The sequence below is a fragment of the Ambystoma mexicanum genome, chromosome 1q (assembly GCF_040938575.1).
Source record: "Ambystoma mexicanum isolate Mex_15411 chromosome 1q, UKY_AmexF1_1, whole genome shotgun sequence".
Lineage (NCBI taxonomy): Eukaryota > Metazoa > Chordata > Amphibia > Caudata > Ambystomatidae > Ambystoma > Ambystoma mexicanum.
This window is the reverse complement of record NC_090922.1, coordinates 907,105,749-907,129,917: the sequence shown is the minus strand read 5'-3', so window position 1 is coordinate 907,129,917 and position 24,169 is coordinate 907,105,749. Positions and strand designations below refer to the sequence as shown.

At 45.4% G+C, this 24,169-nt stretch overlaps 1 protein-coding gene across 3 annotated transcripts in view; it reads right to left on the bottom strand.

Annotated features, from left to right (window-relative positions):
• Positions 1–24,169, bottom strand: part of AGL (amylo-alpha-1,6-glucosidase and 4-alpha-glucanotransferase) — a 973,499-nt gene that overhangs the window by 560,385 nt on the left and 388,945 nt on the right. For all 3 annotated transcript variants that reach the window (XM_069641544.1, XM_069641542.1, XM_069641543.1), the window contains exons 8-11: positions 14,429–14,555; positions 14,159–14,261; positions 13,934–14,031; positions 3,988–4,127 (exon numbers count right to left, since the gene is read on the bottom strand). In XM_069641544.1, coding sequence (XP_069497645.1) covers positions 3,988–4,127; positions 13,934–14,031; positions 14,159–14,261; positions 14,429–14,555 — 468 coding nt within the window. The remainder of the gene's footprint in view (positions 1–3,987; positions 4,128–13,933; positions 14,032–14,158; positions 14,262–14,428; positions 14,556–24,169) is intronic.

The following is a 24,169-nucleotide window of genomic DNA, read 5'->3' as shown; positions in this document are numbered from 1 at the left end:
CAGAACCTTACAAGTCTTTGACATCTTCAGAAGAAGTGTTATAGCCTGGATCCTTAGCAAAAACGAATCAACTAACACCATCAACCCACTGATCTTTAGCCTCCAACGTAGCTATTCAATTGTTCTGCTACTGCTCCCCGGTAATTATCTATTTTCTGACCCTAGCACACGGTAACTTATTGTGAATGCCACCAAGATGCATGCACTATGTACGATGTATGATTGTAAAATGTATGTTTCTATATATGACCTATATATGTAACTCAATATAGCTGATTACAACCATGCCTGTACCACTGTTATTTACTTATGCACTGTCTACTATTCTGGTACCATGTACTTATTATGCATTCTTTGCCAATCTGTTACCACCTATGTAACTACTCCTCAAAGCACCCAGATACCCCTGGGTCAGGTGCGCTATAAAAATATAATAAACAAACAAACAAAAACAAACAAATATCTTTGTGTTTTAGGCCTTGAGCCTCAACATATTCTTGGCAGGTAGTCTTACTTCGATATTCTTTTGCTCTTGTACAATAACAGTTCCACTTATCTAGGTCAATTTGGCTTTGTATCTGGCTCAATGGCCCAGTTCCTCTGAACTCTGGGTCATCTCTTTTCTTTCTTTATCTTATACAAAATGATGAGTCCCTTTTCCCAGGGTATTTGTATGTATTGGTTTTCTCTCACACTGTATAGCTTTTCAGCAATTGTACCCCTTTCTTTCTATTATGATCTTTGTCTTCTACAGGAGGACGAGTTATTCCCTCTTTTCCCAGGGTATTTTCATGCATTGGTTTTCTCTTACACTGTTCAATATTTCAACAAACCTTTCTCTTGACTCACAATCTTTGTAGCTACTTTGTTTCAAAGTCAACTTGTTTCCTAGCTTCTACTGTGACAAGTAAACTGGGTGATATAATGATTCTCCTCCCGGGCTTCCCGTTCTCTGTTATCTTTGTTCATGCAGGGGACCGTATTCGGGAAGAGGTCTTCCTCGGAGCTCGCTCTCAGCTCTTGAGCCGCTGAAGCCTCGTCTTCTCTGGCATCCGTCTCCTCTCCTCTTTCCGTTTCGTTACGGTGTCTCAGCATTCAGCTCCTTGCCTGCACACACTGACTTTCTCTTGCCAGTGGTATCAGTTACGCAGACCAGTTGTCCACCACGTACTTCGCTCCATGATCTCGCCAACACCTCTTCTTGGGCTTCTGCCTTATCAGGTTCCCGTGCTCTGGGTACACCGCAAGTCTGGCATTCCGTTCTGCAGTACCAGCGAGTTTGAAACTTGCGTGCTCCCTGGTTTCTGTCGTTCCTAGGTGTTAGCCCGGATGGGGCCTCCACCAGCTTGCGTATGCGAACGTCTCGCTCTTTGTTCTCTTCTTGTTCTCCTTCCTCAGGATTCTCACTCTTTAACGGTCTCGTCCCAGTGAATGGGGCTTTCTGAACTAAAGGAACATGATCCTTTGGCATCCGAGAATATCCATTAAGAGTTTCTTCATGTCTGTTCTGATACTTTATGGTTTCTAGCATGTTGAAACAACCCATGTAGGCCATAGTATGTATAGCTCAAGAGTTCCTCAAGGGAATGGGAGTCCTTGTCCCCAGAGGGGAAGTCTCTCCCGGTGAGGTCCCTCTTTCCTCTATCCCTAGGGAGGGTATTGTGCAGTGGGCTCACCTCCCTAGCCTCAGAAGAGGGTGAGGGATTCCCCCTTTGGGAGAATGGACAAATTCCTTCGATTCATCAAAGTACTCTTACAATTGATCTAAAGTTAGGGAGGAAATGTACCAGAGGTTTTTATGGGCCTTACAAAATTATACTCCAGCACCAGCCCAAATTTGATAAACCTACTGAATCCAACCCTTAACCAAACAAGTGAATGTAAGAAAACACGTTTTGGCCCCTTTGGGGTCATTCAAAAGTTACACAAAGTTTTTCCATAGGATGCAGTAGCGAGTACTTTGCTCAGTGACACAATTCGTATGATTTTAAAAGTAGGTTTCCTGCAAAGGAAAGGGGCAGCTACCAATCCCGGTCGTCCAGTGGGACGCAGAGAGGATTCCTATGCCAAGGTTTCACCACCAAAGGCAAGAACATGATAGTTGCTGGGAAGGATTTTATGCCCACTATTAGTGAATGAAGACCAGGGGAACTTAAAAGACATATGCAAACTGTACAACAGTCACTACAAACAACCCGACATAATTTACAGTTGTTGCTTAGTTTTGAGCATTAAACAACCAGGGGCTTCGGGTGCAGAGTGATCTTCAGATGACAACTTTGACAGTTAGGTCTGGCTATCTGACAGTTCCAGACTCAATCAGTGACAAAATTCTTCTCAAGGTAACAAGGATGGACCAAGATTGAAGAAGATGAAGAAATTCTGTTTTCACTCCCATGACGTTGGGAGGACTCTCAAAACACTGCAAATGCAATGAGCACTTGAAACGATCCTACACATGGTCTGTAGGCACAATGACCCAGGACCACAGAACTTGACAGACAGCAACAGCAGACAGTAATGTACAGGCCCCACGAGGAGGAAGCCCAGTGGGTTTCAAAGGACCAGCTTGTGCAGTCGGTGTATGCTAGCTACAAGTCCTCTACTCTTGAGTGTTAAAGGGGGATGATTTTGGCGATGCAGAACTCAGAACTGGTTAGGCAAACCAGTTCAAGGGAAGAAAGAACCATGGAAGGTCTCCCCTGTTGGTAGAAGAGCAGATTTGAGCCATGTGTTACATTGCTTGGGCAATGGTGATCCCATAAACAGTCTTCCAACATCCCTCTGCAACCTCTTGAGCTTTGGATTCTTGGCATCAGCGGTTCACTTAAGAATGACTTCAAATCCTCCCACCTATCAGTGGCCCATTTAACATAAAAATTATGCGTGGCTGTCCAGTCACGGACAGCTAGATAGGTACAGCTTTGACCTCACACAAGGTATAGAATGTGTATTGGGGCTGTCTGCAGTCCCTTACCACACCTAAACGAGTTCCATACGCTGGACAGAAGCAGAGACCATGACATGGGGTGCAGGAATCTCCAGGTCAAAAGGAGATATAAATGCAACATTTGAGGCATGGAAGATGTTGGTTTGGGACATGTTTCACCCCTGTGATGACAAACCCCCTTGAATGCACACACTTTACCTAGCCTGGCAGGACCACCAACACACGAGGGAATAGGACGATTGCACACCTGACTGCCGCATTGCATAAAGTTGAGTATCCCAACCACCCCCAGCAAACTGAGTTTAACTGTGACGATGAATACATGTATAAAGACAGTTAATATTGATTATTGTTCTGTTTGTTTTCAGTTGTTACACTTACGGCATGTATTTTGACAACGACAAAATGCAAGCTATTGATTTAATGTGTCTTTTGAGAAATGCCAATAAAAATATGTTAAATAAACTAAACTAGTTCCATTCACACAAAAGTCTACTTCTCAGGATTCGACAAGAGCCTGCAAAGAGGATGCACAAAAAACAGCCACATGGACAGTGAAGAACAAACAAAGGACATAAAGAACATGGCCAGCCATTCTGAGCACTGCAGTGCCAAAAAGTTGTCATGTTGTGCATCCAAAAAAAGCATAATAAAAGGCACCACTACCACCAAGCCTGTCTATGCTTCACTTAGCATGGGAAAAATACCCATGGTTGAAAATGAATGGCAAAACAAGTTTTTCCTGCACTAACACTGCTTAACGGAGATAGTAGTGATGCAAAAGACTGAAATGCGGGGAGTGGGTGGACCGCATCCTCCTGAACTGATAACCTTAAGGAATGACCAGTGTCCCCAAACCTAATTAAGTTAAGGAAGGAGGTGACAGTTGAAAAGACGTCACTCTCAAAAATCAGGACAGGAGGGCAGATATTTTGGGAGCCTCACAGAAATTGATGGGAAAGGTGCAGAAAGAAAAATCTTTCATAAAAACTGGCATGGCAATAAAAGATGTTGACATGTCCTAAAAATGCACATACCTTCTTCAGCAAAGTTGCGGAGTGGATCATCACCCATGACCCAGCCATTATGGGCCAAGAAATGGCACGCTTTCTCTGGCTGATGAATCATAGATTCCTCCTCCTCCAAAGTCATCTCTTTAAACCTATACGTAAAATACCTTCATACAAAATGCATCATATATTAGAATTAATGTAAGACTTAAAATAGGAAACTGTTACTTGTAATATTAGTCTTCATGCACGTATGCATTAAAAACGAAACCATTTTTAATGACTCTTCCAATATTTTCTTTTAAAAGGGGTACCTCTTAAACATGTATCATACATATGCACACAAAAGTGTTTTTTTTTTAAAAGGTATGTAGCTGAATAAATGCTTATTTTACTTTTTTAAAAAAGGAAAAACTCCATAGAAGAGCATTATGACTGCAGGCAGACTGTAAAACAGATTGGCAAAGAGAATTAAGGTGAAATTCACAGCTGTCAGCGTAAGGCAGTTGGGATCTCATCACGCAATGTAGTAACAGTTGAACTCATAGTTAATATTTTCATCATAGGAAAGATAACGGTCTAACATAAGAAGTGATCCACCCTGTCCCAAAATCTCAGACGAGGAAGGAGCAACATGAATATTAATGAAGATACCCAGGAGGTAGAGCTAGGATTACAATTAAGTAACTTTTCGTACTCCAACATTTAATCTTCTACAACATTCAAAAACTCAAATAGAATAACTACCTTTTCCGTACCCTGGAAAACACAAGATGGATAATAGACCCCAATACTCTTATCCAAATACATTTTTCAAGGATGCCTGCCCAACGTGTGAATTGTGACATGCATGGTCATGGATTGATTGATATTTTATTTCTATCGCGCTCGTACACAAGTGTTTCAGAGCGCGACAAGGCAAGGGAGGGGAACAGGGGAGAACAAAACAGCGATCTTACTAGGCCCTGTGACATTGAGAACGTGCAAGTGCATGGAAGGGGGGGGGAGGTGGAAAGTGCAAAGTAGAGGAGAAACAGATAAATAACAATAAATAAATAATAAAGGCAACAAACAGTGGTAATGCAGCCAGCAATTTGCAAGTGCTAGGTTTAAGGCAGCAGACAGGGTAGGTCCTATAAGCGCAGGAAGAAAAAGGGGGCGGCTTTATGGGTACAGATACAGACCCCAGTGCAAGGGGTGGCCTGGAGGCAGTGCGGGAGGGTGACAGGATGAGCAGGTACCTGGGCCCAAAAGACAGAGGGTGGCCAGGTGCACGGTGCCAAGAGAGAACAGATCAGCTGGGGAGAGGGGGAGCGAAGGCAGAAGAAAAGAGGAAGGTCTTGAGGTGCTTCCGGAACCGGAGATGGTTCTCAAGTTTTAGAGTGGCAGGGAGGCTGTTCCAGAGGGAGGCCCCAGCCGAAGACAGAGATCTACCCCTAGCTCGTTTCTTAGAAAAACGACTGACCCTGAGTGAGTTGGAGGTAGAGGAGCGAAGAGCTCGAGAGGGGAGGTATTTGCGGAGGGATAGCTGAAGGTATTTTGGACCCAGGCCCCAGAAAGCCTTGTGGACAATGCAGAGGGTTTTGAATTTAATCCTTGCATCCACTGGGAGCCAGTGAAGAGATTTCAGAGCTGGAGAGATCCGATCCCAGGACTTGAGGCCAAGGACAAGTCTTGCAGTCCTGTTCTGGATTAGTTGCAGAGGGCAGAGAGTAGAGGCAGGTAGATTTAGAAAGAGGCTGTTACAATAATCCAAGCTAGAGAGAACCAGAGCTTGAGATACCATGAGCTTCTGGGGGAAGGAGAGGAAAGGCAGAGTACCTCTGAGGAGGTGCAGTCGGAAATGTGACTTCTTAGAGACCTCAGAGATGTGGGCGGAGAAGGAAAGGGTGGAGTCAAAGATGACCCAGAGGTTCTTAGCCTCGCAGGTGGGGATAGGAGGAGGGCCAAGGGAGGCCGGCCAGAGAGTGAGGGGAAAGGATGGTGAAGATGTGCCGATGAGGAGGATCTCCGTCTTGCTGGCATTCAGACAAAGATCATTGGCGGCACACCAATCTTGAATGGCAGTTAGGCAATCAGAGATGAGAGAGGGAGAGGAGGTGGCAGAGGGCAGCCTGAAAATGAGTTGAGTGTCGTCAGCGTAGCACTGGAAATTTAAGCAGAAAATGGCAATGCAGTGGGCGAGAGTTGCCAGGTATTGGTTGAAAAGCCAGGGCGAGAGGTTAGACCCCTGGGGAACACCACAGGTAGAGAGGAAGATAGATGAAAAGAAGGACCCAAGTTGGACCTGGGAGGGTCGAACTGAGAGGAAAGAGGTCAGCCAGGCCAGAGCCTGATCAGTGATACCCAAGTTTTCATGGAGACGGTTGAGCAGGATGGTATGGTTGACCGTGTCAAAGGCAGAAGAGAGATCGAGGAGGATGAGGACAGAGGGAATGTTAGAGTCAAGGTTGGTGAGCAGATCTTCACGGATGTTTAGGAGAGCAGTTTTCGTGCTTCTGGCAGCTCTGAAGCCAGCCTGGTGGTCATGGAGACAGCCAACAGAATTGGAATGAAGGTTAAGCTGAGAGATGGCCAACTTTTTCAGGAGTTTGCCAAGAAAGGGAGTAATGGAAATTGGCCAATAGTTAGCTGGACAAGAAGGATCAGCTCTGGGTTTCTTGAGAAGAGGATGCACAAAGGAGTGCTTCAGAGGAGAGGGGAAGGATCCAGAGGCAAAGTAGTGGTTGCAAAAATCAGCAAGGGCCGGAGCGAGGGTGTCAATGTGGTCCTTGATGGTTTTAGAGGAACAGGGATGAACCTGTTTTGAAGAGGCTTTCATAGATCGGACTTGTCTATCAACCTCGTCAGGGGTGAAAAGAGGAAAGGACGAGAAGGATGGTGGGAGGGTGGCTAAAGGAGGGTCAGCAAGCGCAGATGGAGAGGGAAGAGGAGGGGTGGAGAGGGTGGACAGGATGTCCTGGGTTTTTGAAATGAAGTGAGAGGCAAGGGCATTGCAAAGAGCCTGGGAGGCAACAGGAGGGGTAGAGACTGCAGCAGGGTTGCCCAGCTCCTTACAGATTTTAAAGAGTTCGGCCGAGTTGTTAGATGACGCAGAGACACGAGCTTGAATGTGGACTCTCTTCTTGGTGAGGACAGAGAGTCGGTATTGCCTTTGTAGCAGGTGACAGGCCAGTTTGTCAGAGGATGAACAGGAAGTCCTCCATTTCCTCTCAGCTGCCCTACACTTACGTTTAAGTGTAGCTAGGTCAGAGTCATACCAGGAATTGCATTTGGCTTTGGACTTCAAACGGATCCTCATGACAGGGATATGACCCTGTATGGCATGGCGCAGGATCCCCTTTGAATCTTAGGTAGGAGGCCTATCGACGTATAGCCAGAGCTGGTCCTACCCCACGGTCAGCATAGGGGAGTTGAGGGGACCCCAATGCCTAACTCCTTAGAGTGCTTCAACATATGCAGAGAAATTTGTGCCAATGTCCTTGCCTCAATACCCATCAGCCTCTGTCCTGGCCAGGTCTCCTTTTCTTCTTTTTCAGAACACCTAAGGAACTGTTTCCACCTAACCCGGGCAAAGCCTGACAGGAACCCTGGATCCAAGAAAACAAAACAAAGAAGTGGAAGACCAGAACCACAACTCTCAGAATGCACCTAGGCTCAACTGGGAAAACCCGGCCTGGAGACAGGGGAATGGAGCCATGACCAGAATTGGAGCAGACTGATCCTTTCCCTTCCCAAAGGAAATGAGACACCCAACACCCAACCCACCAACACCAGACGGACCCCACAGGAATGGGGATAACAGAAAAAGGGCTATTGATGGAAAGAGAATGAGGGAAAACAGGGGACACCTAGATATCCTCCCCAAACCCGGTTGAAAGCAAAACTCCCAAAAACCTGGAAGAAATCCCAGGTAAAACAAGCAGCCTGAGCACATAGTTGCCTGCACAAGAATGGAGACTAAATGGGGCAGGGACATAAGCCTTCTTAAAAGACTTAATGGGGAAGTCCCAGACCCCAGGGCTAGCTCAGCTACAGATTATCCATAGGGAACTACTGACATAAAGGGCCAATAGGAGCCATCAGCAATACCAAACACAGGAAAGGCTGGGTCTTAATAAGTTAGCACGTACAGAGGAGGGCAAAAGTGTTCGGTTGGAATTGGGAGCAGAGGAGGTGTACCAGAGATGAGGGCGTAGCAGCTGGAAAAGGATTGTAAGGCGAGTGCTGCGATTGTGAAAGCAAGGTATTTGGTCTAAGAGGGTAGTGCCAATTGAGCAGTGAATGAGTGAGTGAGCGAGCGAGTGAGCGAGCGAGTGAGTGAGACTGACTGGAGAAAGAATAGAGAGCAAGGGAGAGTTAAGAGTAGGTGTGAGACAGGCAGTGTGTGGATGTGTGCATGAACGAGAGAGGGAAGTGAGATTAGTAGTGGTAGGAGTGAGGGTTTTTGGGCAGAAAGGAAGACCAGGAGGGAGATGACCAGAGAAAACGCGAGAAGGGAGATAGAGAGAAAGTGGCAGGTATAAGCGACGTATTGTGGGGCTAGAGAGGGAGAGAGGTAAGACCAGGAAGAGGCGCCTAAGGAGTGGGGAGTAGTCAGTTGGAGGGTGGAGATAGGAGAGTAGAGAGACCAGTTTGAGGGTGGAGCTAGGAGAAGGGAGAGACCAGATTGAGGGCAGATATATAGGCGAAAGGAGAGATATCAGTAGGGCTAGGGGAAAGATTGTGGAGGGAGAGAGAAAGGTTGAGTGAGATAGGGGAGGAGAGTGTGTGAGAGAAAAAGCAGACAGAGGAGTGATGAGTTAACCATTGAAAGAAAAAGATACAGAATAACGAGGCAACCCATTAGGTCCCTTAAAAATTCCCTGGGGGAGAGTGTTAGATAAAGCTACAGCTTTTAGGCCCCTCTTTGGGTAAGGGATAGAGCCGAACAGTAGGGGTCACCTGGCTATAGTTTACCAATATTTTAGAATCATTCTGGGGAATAGGAAAGCTTGGGTTAGGGGGTGGGAGCCCACTTGGAGCTGCAGGGACCACCCCTTACCTGGGCAAATTCCTATTTCTTAAAATTAACCATGGTCGTGAGATTCTTGGAGAAAAGCACCACAAGTGGTGTAATCATGGGATTGTTTAGGCCTCTATACAGAAGCCACCCACAAGGAGAAACCCACAAGTACACACATCCTCTAAGAAAAAATGGACAGCCATTCAGAAAGCAGTGGAGTCCTGTGTATACCGTGATTTTGCCAAAGTAAATGACTTTGTTGTAATTTACTTAGACAGCATTACTTCATGGGGAAGTACATTTGTATAGGTGTTTTGAGGGTTAAGGTGCATGGGGGTGGGGTGGCAGGTGGTGGGGGTGGCAGTGGCATAGAATGGGGATAATATTGGTGTCCCCCAATTAATAAAATAATGCTGTTGAAGTAAATTACAACAAAATAATGTCCTTGCAAAACTATGTAGAACCGAGTCCTGGGTCACAGCTGCTACGGAGCTCTTAACAGGAGACTGGGAACTGAAGTAGGGCTGACATTTCTCAGCTGAGGGATTCCAACTGAAGAGTCAGATGACTCCTAGAGGTCAGCAGGAACCACTATTGAGTTGGCAGACACCGAGAAGCGAACAGCCCTGGCAGAGGATCCAAAACCCAACCTGGTAGAAGGCTTTAGGTAGGCCTGGCAACGCTCAAGAAGACTGGAACCCACGCCAGTGTCAAGCAAACCCTTAGCAAGCTCCAGCATGCATACCTTCCAGTAGTGGAGAGACCCCAGTGATGAGAAGGGGGAAGACTTAGCCGTCCCATACCTACAATCCAGGGAACTGGAGAGGGGTCAGAGCCCCAGAAGGACAGAACCTACCACAGCGGCCATGGAAGACTGAATGAGGTCCTTGGAGGCTGGACAACTTACTGAGCCGCCAACACCAGGAGATGCCGACGGGCCCATATGGGGATCTTGTGGAAAGGCGAGGGCACACATTTGTTCCACCAGTGGTGCTCCAAAAACTGGGGGAATGGTGAAGACCGGCAACCTGTTTTGGCAATTTCGGGAGAGTCGTTGAAACATTCTCATTGCACATAGATCAATGGGCTTGCTACATAGTGACACTTACTTATGGGAGAGGCTCAAAATGGGAATACCCCATATGAGGAAATAAAAAAGGGGTATTCTAGAAAGGATGGGGCCAGACCAAGAACATTATCGACTGAAATTGAGAAATCTACGTCTACGCCCGGGGAAGATCCATAGACAGCTGTCCTACTGAGTCCGGGATCTGAAGACTAAATGGCTGGGCCTGAAGACATTTGAGGAAGCAAAGGAAATGTTCATAATGGAGACACTCATCAGCTCTTTTCACCCATATCTACAGAAGGTGGAAAACCTGCTCCACTAACCCACTTTGGAACCCCTTATTGATTCGAAGAAAAATAGTGAGGCGAAATTCCTGCCATGGGTCAAAGAAAGAAGTCCCACAGTTCGGATATCACAACTGAGAAAAAGATGGATTTCCCTACCTAAGAGAAACAGGGCAGACCGTGTCCCGTTCCCTGGTTGGAAATAGGAATCCACTGGTTCGTCTGTGGGAAGCATGGCCACATCGCTAAGTTCGGCCCAGAACCACAAAAGGGAGGAGCCCATGGAGATAGGACTGCTATGAACCAAGCATAACAACAAGAAATATCCAGAGGTAAGCCCAGGGCAGGAGAAAAAAATAATGCAAACAAGGGCACCTCCTCTATACGTTTTCTGAAGAGGAGGAACCACACGAGGCAACAGCATGGGCAGTCTACTCAAAGGGAGAATGTGACAGTAAATGTCATATTCTGAAGACCATACAAGGCACAACAGCCCATGTGTTGGTAGATTCTGGAAGCTGGCGCACTGCCATTTGAGCTCATCTAATCGCAGGGAAGAACTAGCACCAGGGGTCCTATCTGGGATTCTGTGCGTACACAGAGAAACTGACCTCTACCCCACACCCAGGTGTGAAGAGGAGACATCTAAAAGTATCCGCTGCCATGATGCCAAGAGTTAGGAAAGATATTCTTTTTGCCTATTTCCTCTTGTAGAATTCTAAAAGACACCCTTTCTTTTGTTATTGTTTGACTGCTGACCTAACTTTTTGGAGGTAAGTAAAGCCCTCAGCTTCATTTCTCTTGCTTTGTGCTAATTTTTACAAGGAAACTGATCAGTCCCTCGGACATCAGTACTGGGAGAATATGTCTCCCTTGGTGTATTTCTTTTATTTTGAAACGGCACATACCACCTTAAAGTGCTGTTAGGATACTTTGTATCCTTATAACATTTTATTTTGTAACGTTGTGGTTACAGTTACAATGTGTCCAGGATGGGCTGGTGGCTGAGCATATAGTTCTAGCAGGGTTTGACTTTTTACTTGTGCACTTTTGCATTTTTACCACATAAGGCCATATAGAGTACCTTATACTCTAAATTGCATAGCACGATATTTCTTCCTGTCCTTTGGGCCATTCTGTACTTTGTTCTTCTTTCTGCCCTCAATTGTCTGGAATTGTCATATATGGAAAGCCCTTTAGAGACTGTGTGTGGCCGGATGTGTGGGCTGGGACTGTCTGGAGACGGCCATTGCAGCTGACCAGCATTGCCTACAGTTAAGTCCAGTTGAAGCTCTGCTCCTCTATCCAGATCTCAAGTAGGTCCTCGTCGGTTCTTTCAACCCATGGACCAGTGGGAGCATCCAGTCTTGAACCCTGATCTAGGATACATGACTGATGAGCCTTCAGAAGTGTCCCTGGACCACTCAGTAGACTGACCAGTTCTCTCCTGGGCTACCTCAGTGCAGTAGTCCCCTTTCTGAGTACAGCCTTGAAACTCGAAGGAACCTTACACTTGTGCTCCTGCATTTACAGCCTTCACGTTCCAACAGAAGCCATGCAGGGCCTGCTCCTTTGTTTGCAAACTGAAGATCATGGAAACCCATGTTGAATCAAATCTTATTCTCTCCAGCTGGCCAATCTCTGGAACCGGAATACAGGTATTAATAATAACCAGGCCCAGCAAATTAAGGAACCTCTGAAATGGTCGGAGTAAGGGGCAGTAAGTTAAGATACGTATTCCTGCCCCCACCCACACCTCCACAGGGTTATAAGTGCCTAAGGTCCTGGCCCCATCTCTCCATTGCCTAAGATTGGTGGGGGTCTGGTCAACAAATGGCCTTCCCTAACATGGTGAGATTGGGGGAGACACCTGAATTTTTCCTGATTTCTCAAACACTTAATCGCAACCACTAGCATTGCAAAATCCAATCCTGTACTAAACCTACCTGAACAGTTTATACATTGTGGAACTGGTGACCCTATGGCACTAGGCCCATTCCATCTCAGGGCTGGACTAGCACCAGGGGTCCTATCTGGGATTCTGTAAGAGTAAGGGATCGAATTCTAGGATTGCTCATAAAAGGTTTTACAATATTTCTATACTTGATTATTTACCTGCATTTATGGTTTTGAATCTACTGTTGTTCTAAATCTTTAACTGTTTTACCATACCCAGTTATTGTAAGTATTGCTTATAATTATGCTGACTGTTGCTTAAGAGTCTTAAAGGTAAAGTGCAAGGGGTTCTCTCCTGAACCCCCCCCAATAGTGAATGTATACAATAGTAGTTGTGTGATAATACTTACCCAAGGTTTTCATTGCTTAGTGTGTACCTTAAAGCTCTAATGAATAGTTGCAAATGTCTATACTTTTCTGTCTAACCAGAATTATTGGAGTTCTCTGTGCATGTCTCATTGTAGCCCTAGACCACAATCGTGCCCTTCCTGAGACTAAGCGTCATTGCTCTGGAACCTACGTTGACTGGGTTTAGCTAGACTTCAGTGGTATTCCTGTGCACCGTGATAGGTTGGCCTCTCAGAATCCACCCCCAGGCTTGGCCCTATTGCATCAGTGCCAAGAGTTCATGAACCCTGCAATGCCGAGGACAAAGTATTTGTGCTCATTTCACTTCAAGACTGAAGGTTTTCTTCAGACTTTAAGAGGGGAAGGAGCAGATATAAGGCTGTTAGTTACACTGACATGCTATTAAACAATTAATTCTGACATGATCTTAAAAACATGGTATTGCTTGACACAAGGACATTTTTTTTCTTTCAATAAGGATGAATGGGCCGAAAATGGGAAATCTACACAAACACAGAATTGAGGTGAGGAACACAACAAGATTAAAACTGCAGGAATACCTTGTTTCAACACGGCATGCAAAGTGATTATTAGGAACATGATTTAAATCTCATTGACTGCATGAATAAGGATGTTAGTCGAGTTTTTTCAAAACTTGTAGGAACTAATTAGCAATTGGTTACCAACACTAAAAACAGTAACGGCCGCAAAACAACTATTAGCAGAATTAAATTCATGATTGGCTAATGGATGAACCACATTTAACACATTTCAGATAAAACATGCAAAGGGTTTTCTTGTCCTAGGCATCACTCACATTAGAAAACATCAGCACGCATCTGCTACTTAAAATGACAGAGGAAGACCAGTGAACCTGCGCAATACAGCACAGGACATCCTCGAAAACTTCCCAAATCACAATAGCTTTATGTGTTAAGTAAACCTACGCTAGTTTTCTGATTGAGAAGTCCAAATTTCAGCAGCTATGAACACCATGTTGCGCGCTGGGGCAGCTAATGGTAAGAATAGCTGTAACAAATGGGCCAGTATTAAAGACCAAGAGACACAAGCAGGTTGACAGTTACCTCTTCATAACCAAAGATGTGACTAGATATTGCAGAACTACTGCATCCGTCATGCTATGGAATATTACAGGTACAGTAGAATATCTCATTGGACAATAGAAGAACATAAGAGAAGTATGTGTGACACCTAGCTCTTGAAGATGATCAAAGCTGTGAATCTAAAATGATGTAGTGTAGTGGGAATACAAATATTTCGATGACGACTGCAAGTCAACAAATGGAATACCTTGTAACAATGGGATCCTTTTTTGTGACAGCACCCAATTTAGGTCCATGGCTAGCCAGTCGTTCATAGGTCACGTTTCCTAAAACGCAGTTTGCAGCCTGCGGGGGAGGGGGGGTGAGTGGGGGGTGAAAAAGAGTGATCATAGAGTCATTTCAGAGAAACAGTACACAAAGCAACTGTCTTCCTACAGTCCCACACAAGAATATCATGCAGAATGACATTAACCTGCTCCTGGTGGTAGTTCATTTGTCTTAATTTCTCAGCATTCAATTCTTCAACTCTCTTGCGAAACCAGTTACAACACTCATCAATGGCAGCAGGCCCATTGCTGTAACACATAAGCAAACAAAACAAAATTAATTAGTAAACAAAATGCATTCAATGAAAACCTTACACAACGTTTTCTACCAAAGGAATGAGACAGAGTGCAAACATGAGTCATTCAAAACTAATAGCATTGACCTTAAAAGCCTGACAATGTAAATAAAAACACACCTGTGTGGTACAAAGGTTGCCAGCGCTGTATTCATGTCCACTGTGCAGCCGAATCGCTTATATTCAGGATCCTGAATAATCTTGAGGTGCTGTTTTGGATCAGATTTAACTGCACTTTTTCTACTCTCTGAAATAAAGCAGCAGACCTTTATGTTATGAAAAGAACTATAGTTTTAGCCTTAATTTTAAAAGGTAAGGTGCGCAATTTAAAAGGTAGACATTTGGGACTGTGCACAGGAGGAGGTACACTTCATCCCTCAATCACGTTGTTCATAAGCATAATCAACTATTACATTGCATATGGCTTTACTTTAACAGTTGTATGATACAGTAATTTGATATCCAACAGAGTTGCTTCAGTTTGTTCGCTTTCTTTCTGTCGTCTTCCAAATTCATGTTCACATTCTAGGGCACGTGTGGTCTGGTGCTTGCGGCTGAGTCAAATAGGCTAATTATTAACCTTTTCGAAGATGAATCGGATGCACACAAGAAAGTGTCCTCTTAGAAGGATGTTCCTAGGCCCTAAATGTTCAGCAATCGGTTGTTGGGTAAAAGCAATTTTATAGATAGGATTTCTAGAACTGGGGCAAAATCCACTGTTATTTAATGGCATGAAGTTAAAAAGAACACCAGGCGGTTATAGGGGAAAGGACCCCGTTGCAAACCAGGATTTGCTCATTGAACTGCAAATAACGATTTGACTTTGGATCGCTGTTAGTAAAACCGGTGATGCTCAGGTGTCCGACATCCAATGAAAAACTGTTTCTGGCGTTCGAGCTCTGGATGTCTCAAGGAAGATTTTTTCTCTCGAGGGGTAGCTTTTCGGATCTCTAGAAGAACTAAGAGGGGTTGTAAATCGGTGTAAAACACGGCTTTCCCGAACCAGCCCATTTTATGCATTGTGTAGCGCCTTGAATAAAACGAGATGAGAACGGAAGTGTATATCCTGGCTGGGGTGAAGCAACTGCTGCTTGGCCTGCTAGGCTGTTTGAGCCTGTCGCTTCCTCTAATCTTACAAGGTAGGTTCAGAAGGTATTGTACAGAAGGAAATTGATATTTCTGTAACTGCAACGTGCTATGAGTGTGAATATTTCCAAAGTTCTGTGTGAGCTAAGCTGGAACACATTATGGTCAGCAAATTAGTTCACCTTCAAGGGTCAGGTGGTGTAAGGCGCTTGTACATCAAGTAAATTGTGTTTCAAAGTACCCACAGGGCAAAAGGGAGGGGACATGGGAATGAAACAAATATAACAACAAAAAGATAGTGGCTGACCTACTAGGCCTTGTGAGCATTCAGAATGTGCAAGTGCAGAGACAGGGGGTGGAGGGAGAGGGAGAGGTGTGTGTGTGTGTGTATGGGGGGAGGCAGCGGATGGGCTAGTTGTATGAAGAGGGAAGTGCTAGGGAGTGAGCAGCTGTAAGTGCAAAGGTGGAATGGTTAGCTTTCAACAAATAAGTGCATGCCTGTGGTGACACAGGCGAGTGGGTGTCAAGGCAAAGTGCTGGGAGGGGTGGAGGCTTTAGGCGATTGGGTGTGGGAGGCCAGTACCCGGGCGGACACATAAGGGTCCTGGTCACCAATCTCAGCAAATGTTGGATTTAGCAGAGGAGGGAGCAAGGGAAGGAGGAGGTGAAAAGGAGAGTCTTGAGGTGCTTCCGGAATTTGACGATACCCGGTTCAAAACAAAGGACGAGGGCGGCTGTTCCACAGGAGCGAGCCTACTCAGGAAAGATTGGCCACCAGCTCGCTGTTTAGTGAAGCGCTTAACACACAGAGTTGGTGCTGGAGGAACGTAAAGATCTGTATGGAGAGTATTTAGTGAGAGCATTGTTAATAGCATGGTCCCCGGATCCAGACTGCCTTGTGGATGATGCAGAGGGATTTTAATTTGATCCTTGCAGCAACCGTTAGCCAGTGGAGGGTTTTTAGGGCTGGAGAGATACGGTCCCTGGGCTTGGAGCAAGGATAAATCTCGCAATCCTATTCTGGATTAGCTAGAGGGGTCGTAGCAAAGAAGAGGGTGGATTAAGGAAGACACTATTGCACTAGTCTAACCTAGAGACAACCAGAGCTCTAGAGACATTGAGCTTCTGGGGGAAAGTGAGGAAAGGGAGAATTCCTTTGAGGAGGTGGAGTTGAAAGTGGGACTTCTTGGCAAGGTCCTGAATGTGAGGGATGAAGGAAAGAGGAGTCAAAGAGGACTCCAAGGTTTCTGGCTTCAGATGAAGGAGAAGGGGAGAGGCCATAGAAGATTGCCAGAGTGAGGGACAGAAAGAGGAAGCAGGAGTCCCAATCGGAAGGATCTCAGTCTTGCTGTTGTTGAGGCAGAGATCATAGGAAGTACATCAGGACTGGATGGCAGACACGAATTAAGGAGGCAGTAAGAAGAGAATCACAGGAAAGTTTGAAAAATAGTTGTGTGTCATCTGCATAACAGTGGAAGTTTGGGGAGAAGGCGGAAATGAGGTGTGCTACTGGAGCAAGGTAGTTGTTAAATAGCCAGGGAGAAAGGTTGGAGCCCTGAGGGATGGCACAGGCGGAGATAGAGGTGGTGGAGGAAAAAGAGCCCAGAGCAACCTGAGGTCACTGAGGAATGAGGTCAGCCAGTCCAGTTCCTGCTCCGAGATACCAAGGGTATCGTGGAGTTGTTTTAGGAGGATGGAATAGTTGGCCCTATCAAATGCAGATGAGAGATCAAGTAGAATGAGAACAGCTGGAGAGTTGGGAGTCAAGAGATGCAAGCAATTCTTCACAGATGTTCAGAAGAGCAGTTTGCAGGCCTCTGGATGCTCTGAATGCAGATTGATGGTCGATGGTCATGGAGGCAACCAACAAGTTCAGTGTGCTGGGTCAGTTGGAGGAAAACCAGCTTCTCCAAGAGTTTCCCAAGGAAAGGGGTGATGGATATCAGGCGGCTGTTTGCTAGACAAGACAGGTTTGCAGACATTTTTTTTAGGCGGGAGCGCACAAAGGAGTGCTTGAGGCAGGAGGGCAAAGATCCAGTAGCAAAAAAGAGTGGTTGCAGAAATCAGCGAGTGCAGGGGCAAGGGAGCCAATGTTGCCCTTAAAGGTTTTGGAGGAGCAAGGGAAACCTGTTTGGAGGAGATTACAGGAGATTACTGAGTAATCTTTAAAGAAGCATAAAACTAACCTTTGGGTCTTGAAATAAAAAAAGTCATGGGAAGGGGGGATCCCAAAGAACCATGCTCCACAATGGCTTTTCTTCATTAAAGCTCCACAGTCAAAGGGAAAAACGAGGCCCTCACTTTATTTTCACCCTCCACCGTTTTGGTTAATCCGACTCCAAAGCCCCAACATTGCCCTGGTGTGACAGGGAGGGTTGGGGCCTGCAGAACAGACCAGGACCAAAGATTGTCGGGCCCTAACTGGAGTGGCGTTGAAGGTCTGGCCACCTTGCATGGTTGACTGGTGAGCATGGCACTTAACCTGTCAGAGGGCCCTGTGGTGAAGCATCATCCATGTTGGAAATGGACAAGTAGGTGGAGGCTTCTTGGCTGCTTCTGCTATGCTGGAGGCGGGGCCACTGGCTGAGCTTGAAGTTGCCCTCAACTCAGGACTGACTGACTGTGAACATCATCACACTTCCAACCCTGCCTTCTGGTACCCGAAAATTCCATGGTGGGCCCTGCAGGACAGGCCGAGTGGTTGCCATGCCGGTAGGGAATGCGGATAATGGCGAGGCTATATATTGAAGGCACAGGGTTTAGTATGTGGCGCTGCACTTGGGTGTGTGCATCTGATTACACGCTGCTGAAGTACTTCTAAAGCCGTGAACCAATGTAAAAGATGCTGGGTGACATTTTATCCACTCATCTCCCTCTGTCTTGGTTCCTCTTAGCGGCCCGTTAGGAAACATTGCTCTTTTTGCTGCTTTCCGCCTACAGACTTGTTTGGGACACCCTTTCTTTTTGTTTTGTTTCTGCTTTACTTCCCTTGCCTTTTTTATCATTCCTACGGGGAAACTGATCAGTCCTGAGTGACCATGTCACTCTTTATGGATTTCTTGTATTGTTACAACTGCACAAATCACCCTAAAGTGAAGTGCGGTTAGGGTCCTTTGTATCCTTATACATTTTTGTGATGGCTTTTTTGGTTACAATTAAAATGTGCCATCGGCTGGTGGCAAGGGATATTTTCTACTTTTTACTCATGCACTGTTGCATTTACCGCAACTGGCTAGTTAAGGTGACTAGCACACTAAGATGGTTGCACCACAAGGTTTTTGCCTGTCCTTTGGCCATCTTCCAGCGCTCTCGTGTTAGGAATTGCCATACATGGGAAGCACTATCCTGAGGAAACGTGCTGCTTTCCCAGGCAAAGAGGCGTTTTATGTGTGAACCCAGGTGTTATGGCTGGACCTGTCTGGCCCCAGTACACATCCTTGTGGCTGAATTGCTGTTGCTGACCAGATGTTGGGGCGAGTGGCTATGATGAAAGACTAGCCACTTTCAGTTTGAATGGTACAGATCCTCACCATTGGTAGACCTGGGCGAGCGTCCCGTAAAGATCTTGGATAAAAGTAGGACTGATACAGCTATTTGAGAGATCGTTGGAGCCAAGACCCCTATGAAGAAGTTCAGCCAGCTGACGGCCATAAAATGACTCCTGCAGCTGACCAGCACCAACTCCAGTAATGTTCTAGTGAAGCCCTGGTCCTCTGCCTGATCTCAAGAAGACTCTTGTTGGTGCTTCAACCCCATGACCATTGGTAACAACCAGTCTCAACTCCTGCTCGAGGATCCGTGCCTTCTGAACCTTCAGAAGTTAATGTAAATGGTTTTTATACCACATACCAATGCCACTTGTGTGGTCTCCAGGCGCTCAGGCGGATCTGTAATGCAAGGTGGGAGGGTGGATGGTTAGTAGGGTTGAGCGGGAAAAGCGCAAGAGAGCTGTGATGTACTGTTGGCAGCTTCAGTTCGGAAACACTGTACACTGAGCATAAATATGATTTTTGGAAGTTGGCCACCATGTGCTTTTGTGCGAGACTATGTATGATTAGTTTTATTGTTGTGGTGCTGTGAAGTATGTGCGAACTGTGGTGCTGTAGAAGTCTGGTTGTGTTAAGTCCAGAGTTTGAGAGGTGTATGCAGAGGAGTGATCCTATTAGTACGGATTGTTGGTGAAAGTGCTGGTAATCTATCCTAGTGCTCCACACTAGTGTCCTTAGACCAACCAGTGGACAGACCAGCTCTCTCCTAGGATACCTCACTGCAGCCATCACCATTCCAAGTGCATCATAGGAGCTTGGAGGTTCTTCAGCTTATACAAGACACCTGCTCCTGCAGTTTCAACCTTCTTGCATCAACGGAAGCCATGCAGGGCCTGCTCCTTTGTTCGTCCACTTTCTCAGTCACTGTATGACCATGGTGACTCCCGTTGCAATACATCTTCGCTCCCTGGAAGTTTTTCTTCACCTGGGTGTTCACAGCTGGAAGGTGCCTGGAACAGAGATCCAAGTACTGCGACCGACCAAAACTAAATTCAGACACCGAAAATGACCTCTGCACCCGAGACCGGACCAAGCACAGAAGATTGTGTCCCCAACAAAATACAGAACCTCAGCAGTGGTTTCTGGAGATATCAGGAGCCAGGGTTGGTAAGTTAACATTCCTTTTCCTTTCCCCCTGTTCTCCACAGGGTGGCGTGGGCGTAAAGTCCTGTCCCTACCTCACTTTTCCTGACTTTGGTTAGTGATGACTGCATCAAGGATCCCTTCATAGGCCTATCCTAGTGTATTGTGATTGAGTTACTTACCTGAACTTCCCTTCCCTTTTGAACTTGGAATCATAACCATTGGCATTGTCCCATGCCACAGTAAACGTTTCAGAAAAGTACAACTTTAGAACTGATTACTTTAGGGCACAAGGCCTCAAACCATTTTAGGGACGGAGTTACCAGGTGTTAGGGAACTGTTTGATGGTTACTCTAAAATTATTCTAATGATCTTTATGCATCTGATTACTTACATGTTGCACACCGGTCATTGAATGAATGCTATCCTTTCTTCTCTTAATGGCGAATGTATTGATCTGTTTTATAGCGCGTGTGTGATAATATTTGCGTGGAGGTTTCATTGGCTTAGTGTGTATTTTAAAGGCCTAATAAATCATTGTTTATGTGTGTACTTACCTGTCCAACTGGAACTATTGGTGGTGTTCTGTGCAGACTTGTAGCCCCACACCACTTTTACTACCCCTCCTGAGTCTAAGCCTTGCCACACTGCTACCTTCCCTTGGTTGGGTTTGGTTAGACTTCAGTGTCTCCCTGATCACGATAATAGGTTGGCCTCCCAAAGTCCACCCCCAAGGTTGATTTTGGAAATTAATCTGAACAGGGCCAGATACATATTTTTGGACAGTGCCCTGTTTTTTCCCATTTGTTGCTCTGGCCAACATCTCACTGCGAGTACAGGGTTCTGCGCTCTGTGTTTTTTCACTTGGACCATCAAACCCATTGCGTAAAAGATTTGCTGGGCCTTTACTGTGCTGGATACCTTCCCTAGATGGATCCCAGGGAGGAGTTGTAAGTAAGGTGGCCTAGTTGGCATTGTTTGAATGTGAAATAGATCATGCTTCGTGGCAACTGCTCAGTGCTTTTGGGGCAGTGGATACTGCCAATTCCTTGCGCATGGCCAGAGGGGACAAGAGTCAACCGCAATTCAGCTTTGTGAAGAAGATACTAACTGAAAGCTCTCCAGTGACTAACATACACAAAACACTGCCCTCTGCTACAGTGGACTGGTGAGGAATATGTGGGGACTGCCACGATACATGCGGGCCATCATCCGACGACCCACTGCATTAGAATCACCACTGTGCGCGGACATTGTATTAGTACTTTCGTAGATGAAAGCTGAATTGTGCCCTTGACGATTGGGAGGCTGGGGTGCAAAAATTCATTCTGAGTTTGCAACTTGAGAGGACAGGTGTCCAAACTAAAAATTAAGTCTTGTAAGATCGATCCTGCAGAAATTATGTGAGAGCCTTGTAGAATCAACCAAGATCCAGGATATAGAGGCTTTTGTAGAATCTTTTTTAAGGAGGTCCTTCAAGAACCCTTTTTCTCACTGCACATTTTGGTTGAAAGGTCGCCCAGATTCTTTGACCTGGCCTCAAAATCAGACCAGTCTCAGCAACCAATAATTGTGCGCCACCTGTACTACAGATCAGTCTTTGCCATTAGCTTCGCCCCACTGTAATACTGAAACTGTGAATACATGAGGCATGCTCTGCTCATCCATTTAAATTGAATTGGCTTACAAGGTAAGATCTTTAATACTATATATTTGGAGAGGTATGAGTGATGCCCATGCTGTTAATCGGAATCTAAGTATAAATACTGTTCTTGACAGGGAGTGTGCCCACACTTGAAACTTCCTTTGAGTCTTGATATAAATGCAACAAATAAGACCATATTTATTTTGATGGTTTTTAAAAGTTCTGGCCTGTGTGTATGTGCCCTCTATGGTGGTTTGTTTTCTTGTGGTGTCTAAAGGTGGGCCTGGGTGGAGGCCACTGATCTATTATGTCAAAGCATAGGGCTATGCAGTTTTTAAGTGGGGATTGGTTTAGCATTCATTACGAGCTGGGATTTGGACGTGCAGGTGGGAGAGAGTAGTGCAGTATGGGTGCTTGACAGTTCTTTATTAGGTAAAATGTTGCAGCACATCTCTTGTATCGCTAAATATGACTAGAATATCGTAACAGCAGTTGTTTTAATGATGGCAACACCTAGGAGAGCCAGAATCCCAGACAAACTTGCTCTTCTTAGTTGGAATGTGCAACTAAAAAACATTGCCAAGCCTAGAAAGATTAAAGAATATCCGGATTGATAGGTGCCAGGGTACTGTTATTCCAGTAGCCCCACTGGTGGGTTCAGCTTATCTTTCTTTTGTCTGTATTTGGGGTCCCATACACCACTACACTTCTTACTCCTCAAACTCACGTGGTGTCATTTTTTTTCTTTCACTTGGTTTGCATTTGAGGCAGACCCAAATGAAAGATAAGCCGGGCCTCATTCTATGTTTGCCGGTCCGGAAACAACGGTGTTGGTAAGCTTATGGGAATGGGGTTGTTATCCTCCAGTGTTACCGAGAATTCAGGCACCGTACATTTTTACGGGTCTGGCGGCAACCCATCGGTATAACCGGCACAGTTACCGCCGGACCTGTAATGAGGCCCATTGTCTCTGGAACTCGCAATATCAGGATTACTCATGGTAATGTGCATCTGCTGTGGAGGATCTGAGGACGTTCTCACTTCTTTCCTAGATATATTCTCGTCCCAGGTGGACAGGGGAAGGCAGTCGATTTCGGATCCTGACCCTGGGGGTGGTAATGCAAGGGGGGGATCACTTGGGTGGAGGAGACTTGGGGGTTGGGGATGAGGCACCCTTGGGTGAGACACAGTGTCCCCCATTTCCCTTTTGTAAGGAGTGAAATGTTACCGGTATCCAGTAATAATAACGGATAAATGTTACCAAATAAAATTTTTAACGAACTGAAAATACTGAAAAAACATCACATTTTTTATTAAAAATATATATCGCGGTGGGGTAATGGAATAAAATAGGTGGGGAGGGGCCATATACAAAAATTTAACAATTCAGTATTTTTTCTGTATTGTCATTTCATTAAAAAAGTTTGTTAAAAAATGTTTTGGTAAATTAACATAGATCCAATGTTACCCAGGCTTTTATAGAGTACTACCAATCTCCACGCACACCACTCTGGTACAGAGATGAGGAAAAGACAACCCAGAGTCAGACATCCTCCCTTTGTTGACACAGACATACACAAACACCACTCTGGTACTAGGATGAGGAAGAGGGATGCTGAGTAGCAAGACCGTTATGCAGTAAAGTAACATTGCATGCACCTGGGCCCCAGAGCCTGCTGACACAGAGTGCAACACCCAGATATAGAGTACCCGGTGAGTCAAAGGAGCCTGAATGACTTTGCGATGCTGTGGGGTGAAACGCTTCGTTTCTGCTGTTCAGACCACTAGCGAGTGAGCGAAGCACCGGGTAGGCAGTGTAAATGCCAATCCAGTATTGAAATAAAGACTTGACACAACGATAAGCAAAAGTCAGAAAAAACTGAATGAAAGGGTTATCTTGTGAATAACGAATTGTGAATAAGACCAAATTGAAGAGGCCAAGAGAGGTCCAGGGAAAATCGAAGTTTTGAACTTGTGAAAATGCCTGTGAGAAGGATGCAAATTCCCAGCAGGAGAGTGAACTGGGAATTTAATGATAATGGATTTAAAGTGACTGAACGGAATGAGATGAAACCGTGTGTTTTGAACACCGAACTGAAAGAAAGCAAGTGTGATTGAATGCCAATTGGATTATAAGCAGTTGGTGATATTTCCTGATACAAAGGAACTGTGAATTGTGTAAACTGAACAAAACAAGTATTGGAAAAAGCCATACGAATATAAAGAACTGTGTGTACTGCAAGAATAAGCAGTGGCAAAAGCTTTGAGAATAACTGAAAGTATAGCAAGTGAATGGTGGCAAACCAAGTATTGAGAAAGCTCCAAGAGGAAAAATCCAACACCACTGTGAAGCTGAAAGAGTGGCAGTGTAACTGTGAAGAAGCAGCAAGTAAGGTGTGTCAGTTGCGTGACCTGTAATGGGTAGACCATGTGGTCAGACAACTGCGCCTAGACCGAATACACTCATTTAAAGTGTTTAACTGTCAAGGAGAACTTGGG